The sequence below is a fragment of the Melospiza melodia genome, chromosome 1, assembly GCF_035770615.1.
Source record: "Melospiza melodia melodia isolate bMelMel2 chromosome 1, bMelMel2.pri, whole genome shotgun sequence".
Lineage (NCBI taxonomy): Eukaryota > Metazoa > Chordata > Aves > Passeriformes > Passerellidae > Melospiza > Melospiza melodia.
Genome location: NC_086194.1, coordinates 151,620,660 through 151,644,605, shown reverse-complemented (window position 1 = coordinate 151,644,605; position 23,946 = coordinate 151,620,660). Strand labels below are relative to the sequence as shown.

General features: G+C 38.4%; 1 protein-coding gene across 2 annotated transcripts in view; it reads left to right on the top strand.

The window, feature by feature from the left end:
- CPQ (carboxypeptidase Q) overlaps window positions 1-23,946 on the top strand; it is a 149,203-nt gene that overhangs the window by 24,427 nt on the left and 100,830 nt on the right. For both annotated transcript variants that reach the window (XM_063172044.1, XM_063172055.1), the window contains exon 3: window positions 8,199-8,406. In XM_063172044.1, the coding sequence (XP_063028114.1) occupies window positions 8,199-8,406 (208 nt within the window). The remainder of the gene's footprint in view (window positions 1-8,198; window positions 8,407-23,946) is intronic.

Below are 23,946 nucleotides of genomic sequence, written 5' to 3'. Positions count from 1 at the left end.
CATTCAGAGGTTTCCCCCCAAATTTGCCCTAAACCAGGACACCTGGCTTTGGATGTTGGAAATGCAGGGTTTAATTTCCCTTCTGTCCATGGAAATTCAAACCAGTGTTTTCTAAGAGGAACCCAATGGCTAGAGCACATGCTGAGGTTGGTTACTTTCCATTTCAGCATACACCATGCAAGTGTAGAAAAAAATCTGCAATGCTTCAGGGCAGGAACAGGAAGCCCTAAATAGTAGCAGTATTTTTAGCTATGAAGTCCAAGCCAGTCAATTGACTCCAGGATACCAGGAGTGTCTCTTCCTGCAGGTCTTCTAACTCATGCCTATGGCATTGACACCCTACTGGGATGTGCACAGAGCTTTTCTCATTTATTTGATTTTATGAGATTTGCCCACTTTCGCTCAGATACAGAACAGTTGGATGATGTGCAGGAGGCTTTTCAGTATCTTGTGATCTTGTGGATAAAATCCTGCTTTCTTCTTCATGACTGGGAAATATGCCAAGATGTCTAGTTCCCAGATTCCATCTGATTTACAGCAAAAAAGGAGAGTACAGAAAAGGTTAGATTTTTCTATTGAAGAGGAAAAACCTCCAACATTCTCCCTCTCCAAGTGTATTCCAAGATTTGAAGGTGCTGGGTCAAATGAAAGTTTTCACTTCCTTTGATCTCTTTACAAGGACGGAGTCACTTCACTGCCCGCTTTAGTGACAGGGAGAGAAGAAACATAAAAGAGAGTGACCTGGATTTCCAGAAATCAGCAGGGGCTGAAAATAGTCATCACCTTGAAGAAATGGATTCCTAGGTAGCAAACAGGATTGAATGATAGAAAGTGCTTGGTTTTGGGAGCTGGAAAACTGGGGGTTTACCATATTTAGTCAATGTCCTTGTCTCATTTTCAGTGTTTCAACATTGGCAAGACATAGATATATATAGAGAGAGAGAGACTGTGTTGATTTCTGGTGGTACTGATTATATCTCCCAAATATAATTGTTGCTTTGAGGATCCTATAATTGAAGGAAAGTGGTAGTTTAGCAGATGTTTGACCATAAAGTATCAAAGAGTTCGTTTTTTTGCATGTGTTTTAAAATGCACTTTTTTTACCCTGATGGGTGACCATGCCCTTTAATTTTAAAGAAATACTGACAAGCAGAACCAACTTCAGAGCAGCCTGCCTTGAAATGTCTCCTCAAAAAAAAGGAACAGTCTCTGTTTTTCTATATACTGTTGGTTGCAGCAAAACTGAAATAATAAAAATATGAAAATGATCCATTGGCAGACTTTTTCCTATTTTTTGTGTTCAAGGGATTTTTTTTGTTTGTTTAACTGTCAACATTTGCTCCAGCTGTGCTCTTATAGGTGATAGGAGCTTTGCAGTTACATAATATGAAAGCAATTCCAGTCTGTTCTGTATAAAATGGGGATAATGTTGTCTTGAAGTTGTTGGTGTGGGCTGTTGCTGTCGGTCCACCAGGAATGCTGCTGAAAGAGGTGGTCTAGCTCCTGTCCTCATTGATGCATTTTGTCCCCAGTGTTGATCATCCTCTTCTTTATCTCAGTGGTGAAATGGATTAGGGAATTCAGCTAGATAAACAAAAGGCCAATAAAAAAGTCATTTTTAAAGTGTATCAGAGGATTTACCCTTAGGTTGCCAGCATTTTGGATGACCACTGATCTCCTGGAAGAGATGCTTCTGGAGGGACTTGGGTACCCCTTAGATGAGGGGTTCAGTGCAGAGAACAGGGGTTGGAGAGAGTCACAGGCATGAGAGCACAGTGCACAGCAAAGCCCTCCTGTCTTCACTGGATTCCTCTTCTTTCATGTGTGAGGAGCTATTGATGGACATCTTGAGACCATGAGCCTCAGTATTGCATACCTGAATTGTTTATTATTACTTAGAGTAGCACTGCTTGTACTGTGGTAATTATGCTTCTGGTTTTCATGGAATGTAGAAGGTGACATTTGTGAAGGACATCAGACACTGTGGTATTCACTGGCCCAGCATCTGAGCTAGAAGTTAGTGCAGTAGCATTTCAAAGATTTAGAGGGTAGAAGTATCTGCATGGCTTTGAGATGGACATGCTGTCTGGGGACAACATGGGTTCCAGTTGCTACTTTAACCACTGTTCAGGTGAACTGTGTTGATTGCCAGTGGTAAACAAGTGAATTTTCTGGTCTTGTCTTTTTGCAGCGTCACTGAGTTGAGGGTGGTTACCTCAAGGCTGTTAAGGCCAGGCTGAAGCTATTGAGGGCAGGATTTGAGTATGATTTTCTGCATGTGTGGGGTATGCAGACACAGCTGGATGGCCACATTACCTTCATCCCAAGGGATAGCCAGCAGTGACTGGCACTTTTGGCTCACTGAGGAGAAAATTGTTGTCCTCAGCTCTTCCTGCCTTGAGCACCTGTGTCCTCAGGAACTGATTTTTGTGGATCTTAGTTTTGGGTGCCTGATTCTCCCTACACATTGCATAGCAAGCCTGTGCTCTGTCCAGGGCTGCTCCTGGGAGCACCTAACCTGTTGCCCCACTCTTTTGGCATCCAAGGCTTTGTGCTGGGGATTGGGACAAACCCATTTCCTCCTAGGATTTGTGCTGTGCAGTAAGCTACATGTCATTGAAACCAAACTGTTCTAAAGAGATCCAGTACTTGCTGGAAATTTTAAGTCATATTTGTAAAAAACCTAACTATTATATAGTGTATATTTTTCTCTGTGTTCTTAAGGAATGGTACCATATGTTTAGTCTCTGTGCAAAACATCAGAGCTGAATAGCCTCACATCCTTTTTTATAACTGTCTCGTGTAATTTTATTTTCATGAAGTATTTCTCTTTGCTGTTCCACAGAGTAGGAAGGTCACATTTTCTAGAAGTGTAGTTCATATTTTACAAAATTCTTCTTCCTGATAAAACCATCTTCTTCATTCTACAGTTCCCTTAAAATATTTAGTATTTGCTTCATATTATAATTATTATATTAGTATATGTTTATATGTGTGGACAGAGCAAATGTGTTTCTAGGTGTTAGAATATTTCAGATTTTCAGTACATGCTTATAATTTTTGAGGGGGGAAAAAAAAGAAGTGATGATATTAATCTTTCATTTGCTTCAGCCTGACACAAAACCTTAATTGGATGAGGTCATTAGAAACACAGAATTTGAGTCTGTTTTTCTAAAAATCTAGTTGAAGTTTGTGGAGCATTGCAGGAAAGCTGAACGAATTCTTGGAGAGTTTTTGGAAAGCAATATGTTTTTAAGAGTGGTATGCTAGAAGTTGAGGAGGAAAATGTTTTCTGAGCTGATTTTATGGATGTTGAACTTAAAAAAGGATTTAATGCCAGGTCTCTAATCTTACTTAGCTTTGAAGCATATATTTGCATTTCCCCTCCACTCCCCAAGACCTTCTTTCCTTTGACCTGTCCCAACAACTGCCTTATCTCCAGACCTACCTACCTACCTACCTACCCACCTACCTACCTACCTACCTACCTACCTACCTACCTACCTACCTACCCACCTACCTACCTACCTACCTTTGTATCATATGACCCATGCAAAAAAATTCTAGGCTCTGTGAAAGAAGCTACCTTGCCAATGGGCACCAGACAGTGCTTGTGGGCTGTGTCTGAAAGAAGCGGGGCATGTTACTTTTAATCTGGAGAGATGCTCAAGTCTGAAGGACAATGGGAATAGCCAGACTAAGGTAAGAAAAGCTTGGGGCTACTGCTTGCATGTTTCCAGGGTCAGCATAGAATACAGTACACCTGATGAAGTAGCTCTGGGCTAAGTTAGCCTTGTGGGCAGAGCTGAAGTAGAAACAGAGAAATCTGGGATGTTGCAGGAGATGAGGTGTGAGAGTGGCTGGTGTGTGAGGCAGGGCTGCAATCACCACGTGGGGGTCAGGCACTGTGGCTGTGGTGTGTTGTTGCTCCTGCTCTACCATGAAGGGCTGTCTTGATTTCCTGCCCTGATATCCTGATGCCTGGTTCTGATGAATGGGGAGGTATCATCCTGTCTCCTCCTTGCTCTCATGGCTACATGAGAGGCCAGGACATGTTTCAGATACATCTCCTCCAGTTTCAGAATTTCCACTGTTGTCAGAACAATTACATGTGTTGTTGACTTTTTGTGTTGATACTTCTTTTCTAGATTTGTCTTGTCTAGGCTTAGAATTACTGTATTTTAGTTGTTTTCAGCAAAAATTGCCTTGCCTATCAGCTTATTTATTTGACAGTGGTAGCTTCAGTGCATGTGGGTCAATAGCATCACTGTTCCATACTGTGATTTGTAGAAGAAATCATAATTCTTACTTTAGTGTGAAGTAAATGAAGTTTAGGAGGTCCATAGGAATGAGTTGTTTGCTTGCTGCTATTGAAAAGAATTTATTGTCAAATTAATGATGACTGCATTTGGCTTTGTAACTGGATCTCCAAGGTACTGATTTTATTACCTGAATGACAAAAATGAGACTGGGGGAAAAAAAGAAGAGTAAGGCCATAGTTAAGTAATGAGGAAATTGGTATCTAATAAGATTAAACAGTATGCAAGTAATATTTCTTTCTGGGTTTACTAAATATAAATCTTTTTAATATAATAATAGATTATAACTAACTTGATTGAATTTCTTTGTGTTTGTGGATGGAGTGTTTCTGGGATAAGTAAAAATGTATTCTGTATGAAATTTCATTGATGTTTTAATGAAGATCCACCAGTTTCTAAAAATGTGATCATAGGGTTTTTCTTTTTCCTTTTTTTCTTTCTCTTCACTGAAACCTGTTACTAACACAGACAGATGCACATATCTAGATACTGATATTACTTAAGTATTAGCTGCAGTTCATCTTGGGGAGAAGTTATCTTGTGAGGAATCCCCTTTGAACTAATCTACTCCTTCACTGCTGGGAGGTAAACAGCTGTGAGGAGGTGACTCTCCAGACAGAATTCTTGATGCCAGGAATCAGACTTCTTCTATACAGCAGTATTACACACAGCTGATTTATGGGTGCTTTTATATATATGTGTGTGTGCATGTGTATATATAAAAATATATATACATATATAAAAATATATATGTATATAAATTTATATGTATACACAATCAGTCATGTGTTCATCCTGCCTGTGACAGATTTTAGATTGCTAATGCGTACCGTACTATTATTTCAACTAGCAGTGTGATCCTCAAAGTTGTGACATATTCCAGTTTTGAAATAGAAACACACATTTCAGCGTACAGAGGACTTTGTAAAATAAAATTTTGTTGATAAGTGAAAATTGCCTGCTTGTTCCCACCATTAATACCCTTCCTATACCTTAATTCTCAGAAAGAATAGCATACAATTTTCTGTTTAATATGAGAAATGAGAGGGAACCCATAGTACTACCTAGATTTATTGTTCACTCACCCAACCCAACAATATGTTTCATGTGATGAGATCAAATGAATAGTCTTCAACTTTACTCACTTAGCCAAGTTGGTCATGTTTGAAATTCTGCTTTCTATGATTCATGCCCTTTACTTTGCTAATTCCCCAAATACTCTGTATTTATCTCTTGGACTGTGTGTTTTATAATCTTTATATCTTGCTTAAGTAAGCAGGAAGTCTGTCTCCCTCCTTACATGGGGTTTCTGAAAAATTCTGTTCAATAACACACAGCCAATAATGTAATGATAAGTGTAAGAGACAGTACCATGGGAAGCAGAGCCATGAGGCACTGAATTGGTAGGAGATGTTAGGGTAGATTTCTAGTTTGCTTAAAGGCTCAGTAAGGTGAAACATTTCCAATTTCTAAAGGAAATAACTCATTCTCCTTAAACAGGTAAACTGTTGGGATTTTTATTTCTCCTTTTGCACAAAAGGTTTAAGGGTGATTTGTGTATGTATGTCCACATATTTGTTTAAGATAAACATTGCTCTTGTAACTTCAGTCAAAGAATCTGAAATTATATAAAATGGCACTAAAATGCAAATGAGTAATTGAATTAGTCAGAAGCTACACAAGAGTGAAGTTTTATGTTGTTATGGAAAGTAGTGTAATTCATGTTCTATGTATACCATGCTGCCATTAAGTAAAACTTGCAGAAAGAACATTTGTTTTCTTCATTTTATCAAAGGATGGCTTTATTTAGCTTCTTTGGGGACATTTGAGGGTAGAGATACTGAGCTAGAATTTGCAACTCTTCCCTTAGCACAAATTTCCATTAATTCTCACTGTACAAACTCCTGATGCCTGTCATCTAGGAAGGGCCATAAATTCATTTCACCATCATATTTCTTAGGAATTTTAATTAGGAATTATTGTTATTATGATTCCTATTTCTTAGGAATCGTACTTACTAGCTGTGTTTAGCTTTCTTGAAAAGCTTTGCAGAGTTGGTGTTTGTTCATGTATGCAGTAATGCCCAGAAGAATTACACTCCTTGCTTCCCTTGACAAACAGCCACCAAGACATGTGTCCTTCCAGTGCCTGCTGCACAATCCAAGTGGAGCACTGGGGAGAGATAAAATGAAATAGAGATTGCAGTATCAACCCGACTTCTCTTGTGGAAAATGAAATTTTGCAGATACCTGGCTTTATTTTCAGTTGCATGGTTTCCTACCCAAAATTATCCTGTTGCTGGGAGGTTCCTTAGCTAGGTGGCTGAACCTGCCATTAATTACAAGCAGTTGGAGTCTGCTAGTATGCTCACCTGCCTGCCAACAGCAGCTAGTAATATGTGAAGGCGATTCTTTGTTTTGCCTTTCTAAAACATTGACAGGTTAAGATAAGAATCTGAATAGTTAAAATTTTGATCCCTCTCACACTAGGCTGTTATTGTAGCTGAAACTCACTTTTGTTGTAGCAGTAAATGTCTGTCCTGCTCTTAGTGGTACATTCTAATGAAACCAAACTTCTGGAATGGTTTCTTTAAGGTTTTGAAGTGTAATTTCATCTTAAAGAAGCCGTGAGCCTGGGCACACTGATGCTGGGAGACATTACCTTCCTATTTTTCTAAGAGTTTTTCTTGTTTATTGTGGCTTTAAATACAAGTCTCTGAAATCCTCTAAATAATTCTTATTTCACACACAAAAAACCAACAACCAACCAACTGGGAAAAAAAGGAGAATAATTTTGTTCTTAAAAGCATGATAATTTCACTTCATTCTGACAAATCCTTGCTAGAGGATTTGTTATTAGTTTCAGCTTTCATTTATGTATTTTGTGACTATCGGATGAAATGTACAACGCAAAAATTTCAGACATCCATTACTTCTTCTATATTTAGAAGCAAAGTACCAGCCTGTGTTGTTAAGCAGTCTCTACTTATCTCTGTAACCAATCAACAAAATTGAATTTTCAGCATTGTTGTAATTTTAATGAATTACTTCTCAAATGCTGTGAAATATAGTTCCTCAATTAATGTCCTTAAAAGTTAGAAGGATTCTCTGTCTTATCTGTAACATTCTTTGTTTTTTCAAGTAAGATAATACAGCAGTTTAAAACTATTCCAACTATTAAAAACAAAGATTGGAGTGGGATCTAACTTAATGTGTGTGAATTGTCCTGCACAGGAACCTGCCTGTGTTTTATGTATCATGAACTGGGAAGTGTGGATTCCTAGAAAAACTCCCCAAAGGAGATCCAATAGAACTGTTATATTCTCCTGATTTAAATATGATGATGATATTATTATTATTTTTATTAAGCACACTGCAAAATTTGTTGACACTGCAGAGCTTTAATTTAATTTAATTTACTAATTAAATAATTTTATAGGAGTTACAGTCTAAAAAGATGGGCTTCCAGCTGTCTTATGCTAAGCTAAGTTGTTTAGCAACATATCAAAACATTTCCATGAAAAGATTACTATCTTTTTTTAATTAATCTCATGGGCAGCTTTTGCAAATGTTTTGGTACTACAAATGATTACAGTAAGACATTAAAGCCGATGCAGAGAGCAAAATTCCCCCCATGTATCCTTCTTGCCCTTCAGGTTATGTTTTAATTCCAGCCTGATAGCATGGTTTACAAGGTTCTAGCTCATCTGTTTGGTACTGATCCCTGATGTAGCATTTCACATCATCTTCCTTCCTCAGGAATAAAACCTAACGCTGATTTCCTGAGTGCTGCACAGTCCATGCTTTTCTGTCTGCTAGAAGTGGCCACAGGAGAGCTATAGGAAAGCATTGCTAAAACCACTGTAATACTTTCTTTCAGGAATTACAGCAGAAGTCATGGTTGTAGCCTCATTTGCTGAACTGCGCAAACGAGCTCGGGAGGCCAAGGGGAAGATTGTCGTCTACAACCAACCTTTCATCAGTTATGGTGAAACTGTGCAATACAGGTTACAGGGAGCAGTGGAAGCTGCTAAAGTTGGAGCAGTGGCATCCCTCATTAGGTCTATTGCTTCTTTTTCTATTCACAGGTAAGCATTTTTCTCTTTTCTTCCTGCAACTCACATTTCAATGTTAGCTGACATGTCATTTCTGGGCAGGAATTTTTGTTCTCTGTGACTTAAACCATGCCAGTTATGAGTGGGTGTTTGGTTTTGAAACTATTGGCTTCACAATAGTTCTTTTCCCCTGTGCTTTGTCATTCTTTCAGAATGTTTTCATTTTTTTTTTTTTTGTTCTAGATCCAAGTTTTGTATAATATTTGTTTTAAAGAACTTTCTGCATTCTCAAGGCTGCCATAAATATTCTGAGAAAAACCAAAACCAAATGTCTTTGGTGACAACAGCCTGTCAGTGGTATATGAACTGGTCTTTCTGTGTGTTTGACTAGAATGTACATGTACAGTTTTCAATGTATTGTTAATTTTCCTAGCATAAGGCTGACTTGTACTAGATAAAGGAGCAGTCTGCTTTGAACATAATTATTTAGAACTCTTTAGCAGCAAGATTTGTAATTCTCACAGTGCTTTTTAAGTAAGGTATGTGGAAATAATGAATTTTTCAAAAATGTAAATAGTTTTCATTTTCTTAGTACATTATTTGTTTAACACTGTAGTGTTATGTTACTGAAATTATATATTTTCGTTTTCTGGTTGGTAACAGAATTCCTTTTTTATCTGGGAGTTTTTTCCCAGTCTGAAAGCTTACACTTAAAATGCTTATCTATTGTGAAAAAGACTAGTTGAGGAGTAGAGAGGAAATGGAAAAGGGTTCAGCCGTATAGTGGAATGCTGACAGATGCACACTGTCCTTTAACACAGTATTTCTAAAATCTTACACTGTTATTGGTGACCTTAATGCCTGCAGTGATCTTTGTGTAGGAGCCTGCTGGCTGTGATGGGAGCTCTGCTCAGGCAGGCCCAGGCAGCAGAGCTGGACTGAGGACTGGGTCAGGACAGGTCCATCCTCCTGCCCACATCCTGAGCTGCAGCCTGAGCAGGACTGGCAGTGCATGACTGATGCTGCACACAAAGCTTGAGTGCTTGAACTGTAGAGCTCTGTTAATAAAATCATTTACATAAGAAAATATGAAAGATACACGGTTTATACAAAAGGTGCTCTATTTTGTAACATTCTTTCTTTGGCTAGTACATGTTTAGAGCAATACAGATCCTTTATTCCTCCCCCTAGTTGCCTGCCCAGTAACTCTTTACCCAGAGAGGAGTCATTGGCAGTAGTTAACCTGTCCCTGAATGTGTGCCACAACATAATCTGGACTTGTGTTCTGTTTAGGTAACACCATGGCTTCTTTTTGATCTCTGCTCCTAGATTTTCTTTCTGAAGAAGTCTGGGCTGATTTGTGAAAAGCATGATATAGCTTGGGATCTTTTTTGAGGCTGGGACTGAGAGGTGACTTGTGGGGGCATTTGGAGGCATGCATGAATCCACTTCTTCAGAGAGAGCATGAGTGGTCACAAGTCAGCAATATGAGAAGTGTGCAAGCTTCTCCATTTATAATGCTTCAGAGAGTCAGAAAAGTCAGTAAAGCCAACTAACTGTATTGGAACGCATGCAGAGAACAGCTCTGCAGCCCCTGTAGCTGCTTGGTAGCATTTTTATATGCTTGTCCTGGTTTCAGCTGGGATAGAGTTCATTTTCTTCTTAGCAGCTGATACAGTGCTCTGGTTTGGATTCAGCATGAGAATAACATTGATAACACACTGATGTTTTGGTTGTTGCTAAGCAGTGCTTACCCTAAGTCAAGGATTTCCAGTGTCTCATGCTCTGTGAATGAGGAGCTGCACAAGAAGTTGGGAGAGAGCACAGCCAGGACAACTGACCTACACTGACCAAAGGGATATTCTATACCATGGGATGTCATGTTTATTACGAAAACTGGGTGGGGGAGGGAGGAGGGGAACTTGGCTGGAAGGGGCCAACGCCTTCTTGGGAACAGGCTGGGCATCAGTCAGAGGGTGGTGATCAATTGCATTGTGCATTACTTGTTCTTCTTGGATTTACCTATTTGCTGTTGTTAGGGGGTTTTTTTGTCATTAAAATGATATTTTTTATTATAATATTTCACTCTGACTTTTTCCAAACTGCTTAACTGTTCTTAACAGTCCTCAACCCATGAGTTTTTGTATTTCTTTTTCTGAGTCTTCTTACCATCACACTCAGGGAAATAACGAGCAAGCAGCTGCATGGTACTTAGTTGCCAGGTGGAGTTGAACCATGAGAATGCTCCACGTTCACCTAAAGAAGTCAAAATTACCTTTTAAAAATGCTTTCTGAAATGTGAAGAACTTGAATTCAGATACTATCCAAACTATTACTAATGTATTTCTTGGTGTCCAGAAAATGTGATGTTTATAATATATTTTCTAATACTTGGAACTTTCTAATAAAGCTCATAACAATGAACAGATAGTGGAATGCGTTTCAGAAACAGTTTTACAAAAAACCTATGGTTTTGAAATAGCCCTAGCTGGTATCATCAAAGAATATTGCAATGTGTTGATTTTCTGAAAACCAGATGATGATCTGTGTCCTGGCTGAGTTATGGTGCTATGCAGAATTGTTCAATTGAAAGTTACTGTATCTTCTGTTTGCTGCAGTATTTATGGAAGTGCATTTAGTATGGAATGAAAGATTAGAGGTGAGGAAGAGAGGTGGAGACTGAAGGAACTGGCATTACAGCTGTTTGAAAATTGAATGGAAGTAGATGCCAAATGCATATTTATTTAGAAGTATTGAATCCTTAATTGATATTGGGAGCAGAGGTGACATTCCTAAAACTAATTTCAAATGTAGATGCTGCCATGAAGCATTTTTTTATGGTGCACTTTCTGTACTCTCTTAATTTACCTTTACTCAAGGTTTATTTTATTTTTCATATGGAATAGACTTGTTAATGTATTTTTCCTATAATACAGAAGGTACTCAGGCCCAGTCCCTCCCTTTGGTTACTCAGTGATGACTATATCTGTTTCTCTCATTTTTAACAAGTAGGTATTGCTGTAGGCAAGATGGATTTTCTTATCTCTATGCATTCTCCTGTGTTTTCTTCCAATCATCAGTGGAGTGTCTCCTTGTCTGTCCTAGCAGTGTGCTGTGCTGGATGGACTGTGTGCTGGATGTGGTGCTTCTTATCTGTCAGTGTCTGGGGCACTCTTTGTTCGAGTCACTTGCCTTTTTAATTGACTGGTGGAAAATACTGCCTTGCTGCCGGGAGTAGTGTGTTAGAAGGGTGAGAGATGAAAGATAAAAAGATAATAAAAGGTTTCTAAATATTGTGAAAGTAAGTCGTGCATTCTTGCAATTTGTATGCTGCTGCATTGTTAACCACAGCCTTTACTTCTTTGGCCTGTGTTTACATGTTCACTGATAATAAAAATAAATGATAGTGGGATTGTGGAGTTTTCCAAAATATCCTGGAAACATCTTAGAACAAAGCATCCTTCTCACACTTCTACTATCCCAGTTTCAGGTAAATGAAAGGTGTAATTTCACAATTTTTCCGAAACTATATTGAGTTTGGTAGATGGGGGTTTTTGTTTCATTTCTTTGCTTGATTGTTTGCTTGGTTTTCAAATTTTTCAACCCCTTTTCAACTTATTGTTATTATTGCTTATTGTTATTTAGTTACTCAATTTGCTGGAGCAATGTAAGCCAACTTTGTGGTGTGATTTCTAGGTGAACTTGCAATATGAGTAATATTTATAGGTCAAAACTAGGTACTGCCATTAACATCCTAGGCTTATTAGGGCTCATTATTAAAGCTTACTTACAAAGTGGAATTGGTGAAATCCCAACATGAATTAAATCACTGTTCTTTTACTGGTAACTTGATGGCTGTTCCTTGTCCCAGAAATGGCAAGTGGCTGCCAGTTTGTCAGGGCAAAAAGTGTGAAGGGAATCTTTGACGCAGGGACAGTTTGTTTTTCTTTGAGATGTGGTAGTATAAGTGTGGAGCAATGAGACACCTGAGGACTCAAGCATCCCAATTCTTAATAAGGGCAGGAAGGGACGAGTGTCATTTTACTCAGGAAAACTTATTGATGTGTTTGTACAAGGATTCATGACACTCACCAGTGACAAGTATTTGCTGTTGAGTTTCAAGGAGTTGATTCATTCATTTTGAACAGCATTGCTAAGTGAATAGGGAATAAAATTAGCAAGCACGTCTTCCTTGACCTATGAAGAGGTGGCAGTGGTTACATGGTATTGCAAAGTTACCATGTGCCACAGTTGTGTCTCGTGGCACTGTCTGCCTCTTGTGTTAAATGATTCTCTTGAGTTTTTTATTTCTCTTCTCTTTATTGGGATGTAGGAGTGGGGGTTTTTTTATGTAGGAGAAGGTAACTGTAATTAATAGGTAATTGGTGTAAGGGACCCTCTCCACTAGACCAAGCTGCCCAAAGCCACATCCCACCTGGCCTTGAACACTGCCAGGCATGGGGCATCTACAACTTTTCTGGGCAACCTCTTTCAGTGCCTCAGCACCATCACAGTGAAGGATTTGTTCCTAACATCCAAACCTATTCTTTTGAAGTTTTTTGCAGAAAAGCCATGCTGTGAAATGCCAGTGTCCATAAAGGAGACAGAGGAATCCTGCAACTTTATTCTAATAAAGGAAGAGAGTCAATTAGGCCATTCCCCCATGGGGTTTCTCTGAAGGTTTTAGAGGATGCAGCCTCCTTTTATCCTAAACTCCCGACCACATCTTGCCCTCTTCCTTTCCATGCTGATGAAGGTACAGCCTTCCCAAACAACTGCCTACCACACATTCCCCCCAAAAGACGTATTGTCATTTTCCCCTAAAGTTTGGAAGGATGTCTGGATTTTGTGGATCCATCAGAAGTTCAGACTGTCTGGGCTCTGCAGTAGATTTGTGTGGACTCATTTCTCCTATTACCCTAAAGTTGTCTGGGTTCTGTAACAAACTTGGTGGCTTGATTTTTGTAGATGTATTAAGACCCATTTCAAAGACATTAACACCCATTTGCCCTAAATATTGCCACAGCCATTCTGGTTGGTTCTTTCAGATCTAGTCGTTCCTGAAGACATTAACATCCTTTTCTGCTATCATTAGGGAAGACTCCCATCCATTGACTCCCATCCCTCCCTCTTTTGTGAAGGCATTAACACATTTTTTCTCTCAGTTTGAAGCCATTCCCCCTTGTCCTATCACTACAGACCCTTGTAAAAAGTTTCTCTCCATCTCCCCATCTTTTTTGTAGGCTCCTTTTGCCAGTAACAAATTTTCTGAAGCACTGACAATTTGGTGGTGAAATATTTAAACATGGGTATTAGGAGTTAAGAGTAACAGAACTATTTTTAATGAACCTTCTCAAATAACATGTATTATTATAGTAATTCAACAGTATCTATAATATTTGACCTTTTGTAGAAATCTGGGTACTTACTCTTTTTTTTTCTGCTTTAATAACTTCACTGTGCTTAGATTAATGATACATGCCCTTACTGTAGTGTAAAACAAACTGATGGGTGTTCTCAGTTCATAATGGATGTTTTTTTAGTGAAAATACTCAGTTTACAAGGTATAGTTGAAGTTGAGCAGTAATCTGAATGACCAGTCCCATGCTACAACAGGCAGTGTTGCTTAAGAAATGGTGATGACAAAATTATTTTCTGCTAACATAGGCTTGCTTTTTCACAGCAGTTGTTCTGTTCATTAAATAATCAAAGTGAAAGAAGATAGGGAAAGTGAAGTGTTTAACTGTAAGACTCCTGAAATTGTATGCCTCTAATAAGCTATCCATAAGTCTAGCTGTACATTTTGTAAATAAAAAGGTGTCCTTTAGCTATTGGTCCAGTATTTGTTCTGCAGTGAATGTACTCTTATGAATCTAAAACTTTCAGTAAATCCTTCTGTTCTTCAAGAACCACAGATTAGATAATGTCAAAACACTGTATCTTGTAATGATAACTCCTTTAAGGGCTCAAGAAAGAAGGAAAATTGAGTGCTTTTCTGAGAACTCAAAAAGGAAGTTCCCAAGAATCCTCAGGATAAATGCCAAGAGCCCTATTATTATGGTTTTTTAGATGCTGCCGAGTGATCTCTCCAAAATGCAAGAAATTCAACAGGGAACATATTACAAGGCCAGAATAGACCAAGTAGCACTTTGACACAATCTAGAGATTGTTAACACGGACACATATTTGGTCAAGTTCTCTTCTTTTTGGACTAAATTATCAGCATCTTATACTTACCTGAAGTGTTTTCCTTCACTTTTTCTTTCTTTCTTCAGTCTGGTGGCCAGGACACACCACCAGCTTGTGAAACTCCGGTAACTCTAATCAAAAACTTTGTCTGCATGAAAGCTGAAGTCATTAATGGCATGGTGCAACTCAAGATTTATGACTGAGGTTGCATTGATGATCCATGTCATTACATATGGCACAAGGCTAGTACATCATCTCATGGGATGTATGTGAATTTGAAAACCATTTCTTTTCCATTGCATTTCCATTATCTTAATTTCCCCTTTCTGTAATCTCATTTCATTTATTTTCTCCTATCATGAATAGTCATGGATACTTTTTGTATATAAATTGTTTTCCTTTATATTCCTTATGGCTTGTTAGGCAGGTCATGCCCTTCTCAATCTTGCTGACCATGTGTGTGCATTAGTGGCATTTTTTAGCTCTCAGGTGCTTTCACAGAGACTTTTTACCACATCACCTCTTCCAGTGCTTGGTCTGCTGCCTTTTGTTCCAGACATGCGAATTGCTTGCTGAGGAGATAATCTTCCTTCCCCTAAAACTCCATGTCCAAGAAAAGTAAGGGCTTATTCACATCAGTAGTGACAGATTCAGCTTCCTCCTCTTGCCCTGCCATGTTTTCTGAATTCTGGGATGATACAGTAGTTTTACTAGTATTTAATTTGCTTTTTGGTTGGCTTTTGTTTGGTGGGTTGGTTTAGTTGTTTGGTTTTGGTCTTGTTTTAATGCATCTGGCCCTTAAAATGAATGTTCTGTCTTTGAAAGTGTATCTTCCTGTTGTGTTCTGAGACCTGAAGGCTCCTTTCCCTCCTCTTCTGCCCTTCCTTCCGCTATGAATAGCAGTATACCCAATGTTTTGCTGCCATCTGAGGAATCTTTCTTGTGACCCGTTCTGCTGTCCACAGACGGGAAGCAGTGGCATGCTGAGTAGGGAGCATCTTCCCATTCCCCAAGCTTTGCACAGGCTTGGGGAATGCACAAAGCCTGCACAAAGGGCAGCAGGAAGCAGTGTGGTGATTGTAGAGATGCAACAGTAGTGTAGCATGACTGAAGAAATCAGGAAGTGCCACTGATTATTTGTGATCACTTTTCACTTGCTGCAAGCAATTTCACTTACAGCAAACTTTTCGCTTATTGCAAGCAATATCATGTGGCAATGGGATATAGCTGTATTGTCTCCTGTTCTACTAAAGGGGCAGGAAGGAAGGATAAAACCCTTATTTGGGGTCTAACAAGGGATCTAATAAGGGGGTCTAATAAGAGCAGCCCATGTTTTATAAGTGTCTGGGAATCTTGTGGAAAGATTCTAGTTATGTTTTATAGCTCTGTGCATGTTGTCTTGCTGCCCTTAGAGATATGAATTTGTGGTGTGCTGTGGGATTTGCTCTGCATTCCCTCTAGGATGCCTGTAAATTTTGTTGACTGACAATTTGTTAATTTTTACTTTGCTTCCTATGTTCCCTTCAGACCAACATGCCAGACTGCATTCTGTAGTGCAGCCTTTGTGCTCCCTTTTGGGCAAAGCCTGGCTGCCAAAAAGAGGCTTAGAAGTTGTTAGAAGAAACAGAGCCTATGTTTTAGGAGATTATTGTGTTATGCAATGGGTTCTTGCTATTTGCACAGCAATTAGGAATCTAATTTCAGGTAACTTCATAATAGTGAGAAATCTGTAGATGTTTATTCAGTCCCAATCTCTCTTTGGCTTTTACCAAACTTTTTTCCTCTTTTTTGCTTTGAACTGCATTACTGGGTTTTGGTTGTTTTGTGTTTCCAGTAGATGGGGCCTGATGTGCCATCTGCAATCTCTGTGTAATTTCATACCCCTGCCATATTTGTTTTCTTACAAAGTCACTGAAATGGTGATGAGACTGATGAGAGCTTTCTCTGCCTCCTCCTAATTTTGACTCCTCCTGTTCAGGAATTGTAAAGAGTTTAATCCATTTAGTCATACAAGCAGTATCCTGTAACTTGGTAGAGGTAAGGGCTAGTAAAATCTCTTTTGATAGACTCTGTTCTCTAGAAAGCTGCTCTGAGGATAACAGCTCTATTGAAATCTTGGCTGCCTCACCAATAACTTTCCAAGGCAAACCTTTAGCAATGTAGTATTCCATTGGTTTTTTTCCCTGTTTTCTAGACTTTCCTAACATTAATGAGTCATACATTAATTTGGGGCTGAATGGCCACCCATATCCCAGTTAACTCTGGTCTTGTTTGAGTACCATGAGCACCCACTGATTAGGTTTGGTAGTATTCTGAAGTTGTAAAGTTTTATTCCACCTTTGCATTACTGGTTCAGGTATATAAAGATGTTCAGTGTATAAAACTTCCAAATTTTGGCTTTCAGGTACTGGGCTATAAGGAGTTACAGCTGTGCTTGTTGTGGGTTGAGCACCAGGATCTTCAGCAATTTTCCATGATTTCCTGTTTCTCCCTAATCAGCTCTATCTTTCTTCAGTGCTGCCAGCCTCTTCTGAGTCTGTACGAGTTGTGGTTCCTATGAAAACCTGTTAGTAAGTTCAGAACCCTCTGACAGGATTATAATGTCTTGACCTATCAACTTCAGGTTTGTTTTAAGTCCTCACGATATTCGATTTTTTGATTACACAAACAAGTGTCTCACTAATCTATGGTGACCATATTTGTGGAGGACTGAAACACAAAGGCAGATAATGATCACAGAGAGGTATCCAGCTAATACAGTGCCAGTGAATGTGTTCCTCAATCTGTGTATTTATTTTCAGCTGCTGATAAGATCTGAGAAGTATGTTGACTGTTATTTTGTTTCCCTGTAATTCTCCGTGTTTCTTCCGCAAAAGTGCAGTAACTGTGGACTTTATCTGGAGTGTTCATATCCAGAGCACATGAGCATTTGGCCCTGGACAACTGGAAAAGATTAAATAGTCCCAGAATGTTTGTGCCAGAATGTTACAGAATTTGGGTGTTTGGGGTGTCCTGGCCTAATATTCTCTCTTTTTCATTAAAAAAAAAACAAAATGGAAAAGAAAGAGTAAAGCCTCTGTTTCTTCATGTATTCTAGGATTACTTCCAAGGTACACAGCACCTCACTTTTTAAATTTTACTCCAGACAATGCTGAAACAGCTTGTATAGAGGTCTATTATATAGATTCACTTGCCTATCCTATTTTATTTTTTCATGTCTTTTTCCATTATTTTCATGGGTTTACAGTTTCTGTTTCCCACTGAGTATTGTTTCTACTTCCTATATTACTCAAGATACTTTTTCTGAATCTGTTTGGCATTATTCTTAGTTTAATTATGTTACTAAAATATATCTACATATTGCAAAACCATTTCAGATTATATATATTGAAGTTTTATTTAGGAAACATGTTGTATCTGCTCTAAAGCTCCTGAAGTACTCCTCTGCTCTTTTTGAGGTTTACTGCTGATTTCCAAAAGTGAGCAGAGGTTTTTGCAGGGACTTTGGCTGTATTTATATGCATGTATACAACATAAAATTTTATTTTGATATATAGCTTTTTACTTATGTAAAACAAACAAGTAACCAAATATAGGTGCCAATTTTAAAATATATTTGATTGCTAGTCAACTGTTAACACAGTTAATCTCTCTGGTCAACACCCCAGGCATGCAGAGGATTTGGAAAAGCTAATTCCTCATTTTGTTTTGCCTTATTTGCTTAAACATGTGATCAAATGTGTATGGTTTATTCCAACATACTGCGATTTCTCTTTACATGAATGCTTACACTGTTTTCCAGAGGGCAGGTGGAAAACAGTGTTCTTTCTGCTGTTTCTTCCACTTCCCACAGTCTTACTCGTGGCTTGTCCATATGGTAGGGTATTTCTATGTTCTTTTATTAGATACTGTCTTCTTATAGGATGGTCTCACCCTGCTGTTATCTTTACTACTGTGTATGTCAGACATTTAAGTATGATTAGCTAGACCTATTTGTGTGATGAAACCCCTTGTTTATGGCACACAAATTTTGACTTATGTTTTTAGGAGGTCAGAGCCAATTGTTCCACATCTGTCCTTTAGAATTGTTTTCTAGATGTAGGCTGGTGTTGATGGCCAACAGTAATAGTGGGTTCTTCCCTGTAGAAGCAATGTCTTGTGCCTCAGAAGTGTAACCATTTCAATTACTTTAATCCTTTTCTCCTGGTTTGTTTTCCCCCTCAAATCCAATCAGTCACCCGCGTTTCTCTTGTTATGTCCATCTTGTTGCATCAAATACTAATGCTTTTGTATTGCCTCCAGGCTACAGCTAAATGGTGAAAATCCTTCTCCATCTGGTTTATTAAATGAGAGGTGCCAGCTCTTGTCTCTGCTCTGCCAGTGATGCCAGCTTTGATTACTTGCCTGTTGTCCACTCCTTCAGGCATCTTATGCTTTCTTTCTTTTTTGTTTCTATATTTAGGATGATGGTACAAACCTAAAGCTGTAACTTTATTATCTTCCAACTTTGCTTTTTAAATCTGACTTTTGTTTGGTATTTATAGATTGTTTTCTTTAGCTGGTTAGATGAGTAATCTGTGACTTCTACTTAACTGTTTCACCTTGCCTTTCTTTCCTGGTCACTATCCATAGTACTTCTGCCTTGGCTGTCTAATGTGAATACTGCAAATACCCTGTGAAACAGAGAGGGGCTGTCTTTTATCTGCTTCTGTTTATTATTATTATTATTATTATTATTATTATTATTATTATTAAGCAGGATTAAGCTTTGCACTTCATGGCTTTTTAATCCATTGTAAATGTAAAATAAGAACTTTTCTTCTAAGAATAAAGAAAAGCAAGGAATCACATAATTTCTGACATATTTCTATTTGGATTTCTTCACATTAATTTGCTTGTGACTGTGAAGCACACAAAAACACCTCAACAAGAAATATTGAGACTATGCACTGTTTAGCTCTGAAAAATCCAGATTGATTCTAGACATTTGTGCATTGAAGAACAAAAGGATACTTTTGTCAGACAAGGGAGAGAAATCAAGTGAATCAATTAAACCCAGGGGTTCTGAAGTTCCATTTATCACTCTGCCTTGTGCCCCCGTGGTGTCTTGAGCAGGTCCCAGTATTATCTCTCTTTCTCTGTTTATAAGCAATATTAATATTTCTTGAATATTAATTTAAGATAGCATTTGCACATTGTTTACTGTAAAGAGGACAACATTAAAAGTCAGCTCTTCTAAACTGTGTTTAAGTAGTTAGTAGTAGATTCTGCAACAATTTGCATGTGCCAAAACCATGTAACTGTTGTATTACCACGTAACAGTGGGTGACTGCTGCTGATAAGTAATCCATTATATAACCATGGGGGTTTTTATCAGGTTGATTGTTGAATTCTGCTAGATTGAGATTCAGATCTGTGGGAAGGCTCTGGCAGGAGGTGAATAACAGAGAATACAGTTCATTACATAGGGAAATTGTATTTTCAAATCTGAACATTTAAAAATAATTTGTTGACTGTAATTCTAAGGATTTGAATTCGGTTCAGTATTAACTCACAGTGAGAGAATTAAACCCACTGAAAAGAGCAGAAAAGAGTTGAAATTTCAAAAAAGTAAAAGGCTTTTTCTTAGTAACATTTTTATATCATCAAGAACGACATGAACTTTAGAAATCAGGTTCTGGGATTCAAATGTGATTTTGCCAAAAATCTGAGTTTTGGAAAGAGTGAATTCCCAGGAGAGATGTAAGGAGGTTTTAGTTGTTCTGTAATCTCTGTATTGCCTGCAACTCTTCAGGAAGCAGTTTGTGGTCCTTCTTTGAGGACAGTTTGTGTCTCCCTCCAAGTATCTCTATGTGCAGACTCTATAGAAAGAAAGAAAAACTTTCAGGGCTCCCAGTCTGGGGTTTTGAGAAGGTTGCAGTTGCTGTTGGGAGTACACTGGAATGCCAGAAATTATGTGAAGGGATCAGGCAACTTGAGTACATGCTCTGTATCTCCATAAGGGGCATTAGAGGCCTGTACGTTTGTGCTCCAGCTCAAAGCTCTGGAGAAGGGACCCAGGCCTGTCCACGTGCAGCCAGAGTCCTACACAGTCGAGTTCATCTGAGGGACCATCCAAGGCTGCAACTCCACAAAACCATGGGGATTTCCCCCTCTCCCTCTTCTTTTACTTAGTCTATAATGCTGACACTGTAGGAGAACAGAAATGGTGTGCTGCAGTGTCTCAGAGAATGCTACCATTTCAGTCTTGCCAGAAATGCAACGTGAATAGACAGACCCATGAGAAAACTTTAGCAGAGCTACTTGGAATAACAAGTGCAGCTGCAGCTGATGTTTTTAGAAATGTAACTGTTTTTCAGTGTCTAAAATTAGGTTTCAGTCATGCAAATCTTTGTACTTCTGAGTGACAATCAGTGATAGATTCCTTTAACTCTTCCCATATAGAGTGATATTTTTTATTCCTTCACTATTTTGATTTTACTTAATGGACTGGCTTAACAATTGGTGAAAGGATGCCAGAATCCAGGCAATTGCAATAAAATGACTAGGAATTGGAGAACACCATTGGAAAGCATTAGACTTGTAGGTGATGTTTGTCCATGGAAGTTTCCTGAAAAAGAAAAGGAGAATTCCATTCAGTCCCCTAGGATCTCCCACAAAAGGTATCTGAAGCTTTTAGTTTTGTTTAGTTTTAGTCCAAATATGTTTGGAGCAGAAATTTTAGCCACAAATGCACTGTTATTTCCACCTCCACATGAATTTTTCAGGCCATTACAAAAGTTAACAGGGTGCAGAACTTGTGAGCTGGACAGTCCAACTGTCATGGTTTCATAAGGATGGTCCTAGACAGGTCTATTTCCCCCAAATGTTTGACTAATCAGGAACTTCCAAGGAGAATTTATTTTAGCAGCATTTTTGCAGCAAAAAGTGCCACCCTGTGATTTGCAATGTATCCTGGGTCACATCAGTCATCAAGTGTTCATTGCAGGTGAAGAGTTCTGTGGTTAGATCAGGGATCAAGCACTGTCCCCTTAAAACAGGAATTTTGGTAATGTTGGTATTAACCAATATTAATATTGGTTGCTATTAATAGTATGGGCTACATCACAAGATTCACCTGCTGGCCAGTGAAACTTATCTTCACGAAATTATTAAAAGCTCACTTTGAGAGCTGGGTGTACAAAGGCTTTGCAAACTGCAGGTGATCTTTGGGCTGCACTTACAGAACAATTGTTTTAAACTATTTGATAAAAAGTTATGAATTGCAATGTTTGGGTTTGTTCTGTAGAATTCAGTACCTGTTTATGTCTATAAAGTTAGATTTGTCTAAAGTTAGATTTGAAACAAGTACAATTTCCAGTGAATAATTTAACTCCACTACACTTACACAGAAGTGCAGTATGGAGTATTTTAGAGGAAGAAATTTTAGCTTGACAGCTGCAAGGTAATTCAGCCAGTGTATATTAGCTTGTAAAACTCAGTTCTGCTTCTAAAAATTATATTATACACTTCTTTCTATATAGGTATAGTTTTTTTTTCAAGATTTCCTATTTATATTATTCATGAATATAAATACACTAAGACATACATGGTCTCAGAGTTCACAATCATTGACAATCAGGAAGCTAATTTTCTTGCACAGTGTGCATTGTGGGGTGGGGGAATAATAACTACTTAATACCTGAACATTGGGAAGAAAATTCCCACTTTTTATTCTGTTACTGTCCTTTCAGTGTTGCACTAAGTGATTTTCAATGTTTTCCTGTACTGAGCCCTAAGGCTGGGGGGTGCACACGGGCTGGGTGCAGGTGCCTTGCTGCTTGCCTCTCCTCAGGGAGGCTGCCTGAGCACGAGAGAGACCCTGGACACATGGGTGAGGAGGAGGTGGGGAAGCCTGTGGTCCTCTGTGGCAATCTTCTTCTCCTGGAGCTACCACAGTGGACTTGGAGAGCTCTGGCATTCTCACAGCTGTCACTTTTCAGGTAGTTTGGAATCTCATCATGTGCCTAAACCTGTGTCACCTTAACAGTTCATCTGATCTGACTGGCTGTGTGCCTGTATCTCTTGGTTCTGGTCCAAAATCATTTGTGTATTTTAATTTATGTACAGGCTGTAAAAGTGATGATCATTATTGTACCAGCCTCCAGCCTGCTACCTTTTTTACAACATTTTCCTGAGCAACATGGAAATGTTGCTCAACTAATGAAAACGAGCGAAAATTATATTGTTCCAGATAGTCTCTCTTCCAGCACAGACTCTCATAGGCACTCTTTATTAGATATTAAATAAACCCATAAATTGCAAAAGTGGAATTCTTTCCCATTCAGAAGATAATGAAGGAATTGCTGTATCTCTAGGATTAAATGGGAAAAGGAAAAACTATTAAACATTGTGCAAAACAAAATGACTATATAGTGTATGTTGCAGAGCACAACAAGCTTCATAGCAAAAAAAAAAAAGTGAGAAAGTGTTGCATTTTGTCAGCAATTTCTCTTTTCCTTCTGAGGAAGAAAAATTACTTCAATTCTCAGTCTGAGCTACTTTCTCAGAAAACCCCTACATTAATTTCCTTATGAAAACTGGTGTGTGCCAGGTGTTCTTCCTGCATGCTCCCGAAGAAACCTGCAGCACGCCAAGATCCCCAAAACTTATTCATTCTCTCAACCATGGTTTGTACTGGATTTTTTTTTTTTTTTTAAGCCTGACACTTCTCGTTTCCCAGACACAGCTAATTGCCAGGAAAGGAGCTGTTAAGAGGAAACACATACCTATTGGGACAACTTTTATATCATCTGATGTAGATTATGAAGCTTTTGGAAGAATCTGCCACCATCATCAAAAAATACAGCTGGGGAAAGAACACTCACACTTGGCAAGACATTTTGTGGGGCTGCTCAATATTTACTTGTCGTTCACTGGAATTAAAATACTCTAATGAACTTTTAAAATACACTCTGTTCCTAAAAAGAACTTTTCTGCTTACAGTGTTCAGGTTCAAAGATAAAAAAATTCAGGGTGTCTGTAAGTTTGAAGTGACAGGCAAGACTTACCTGAATTTTGGAAATAAAAATATACCATTTATTGGAGAACGAGTTCATCAAGTAAGTGTAAAACACTATTAGGTAACGTTTTCTTATCCCTTAGGCATTTATAGTGCATTTTACATTGCATAAGTGGAGCTGTATAATGTGTGAACTAGATAACAGGCAAATGTTATGAACAGGTGTAGTTAAAGCAATTCCTTTCAAGTGACACTACTAAAATTTGTCAGTTGAGAGAAAGAATAAGTGGTACTACCTCTGTGTTATTTTTACTATTTTTTATTATTAAAACATATTTTTATTCTGTTTTTTTTTTTTTTTTTATTTGAGTGGTAAAAGTATT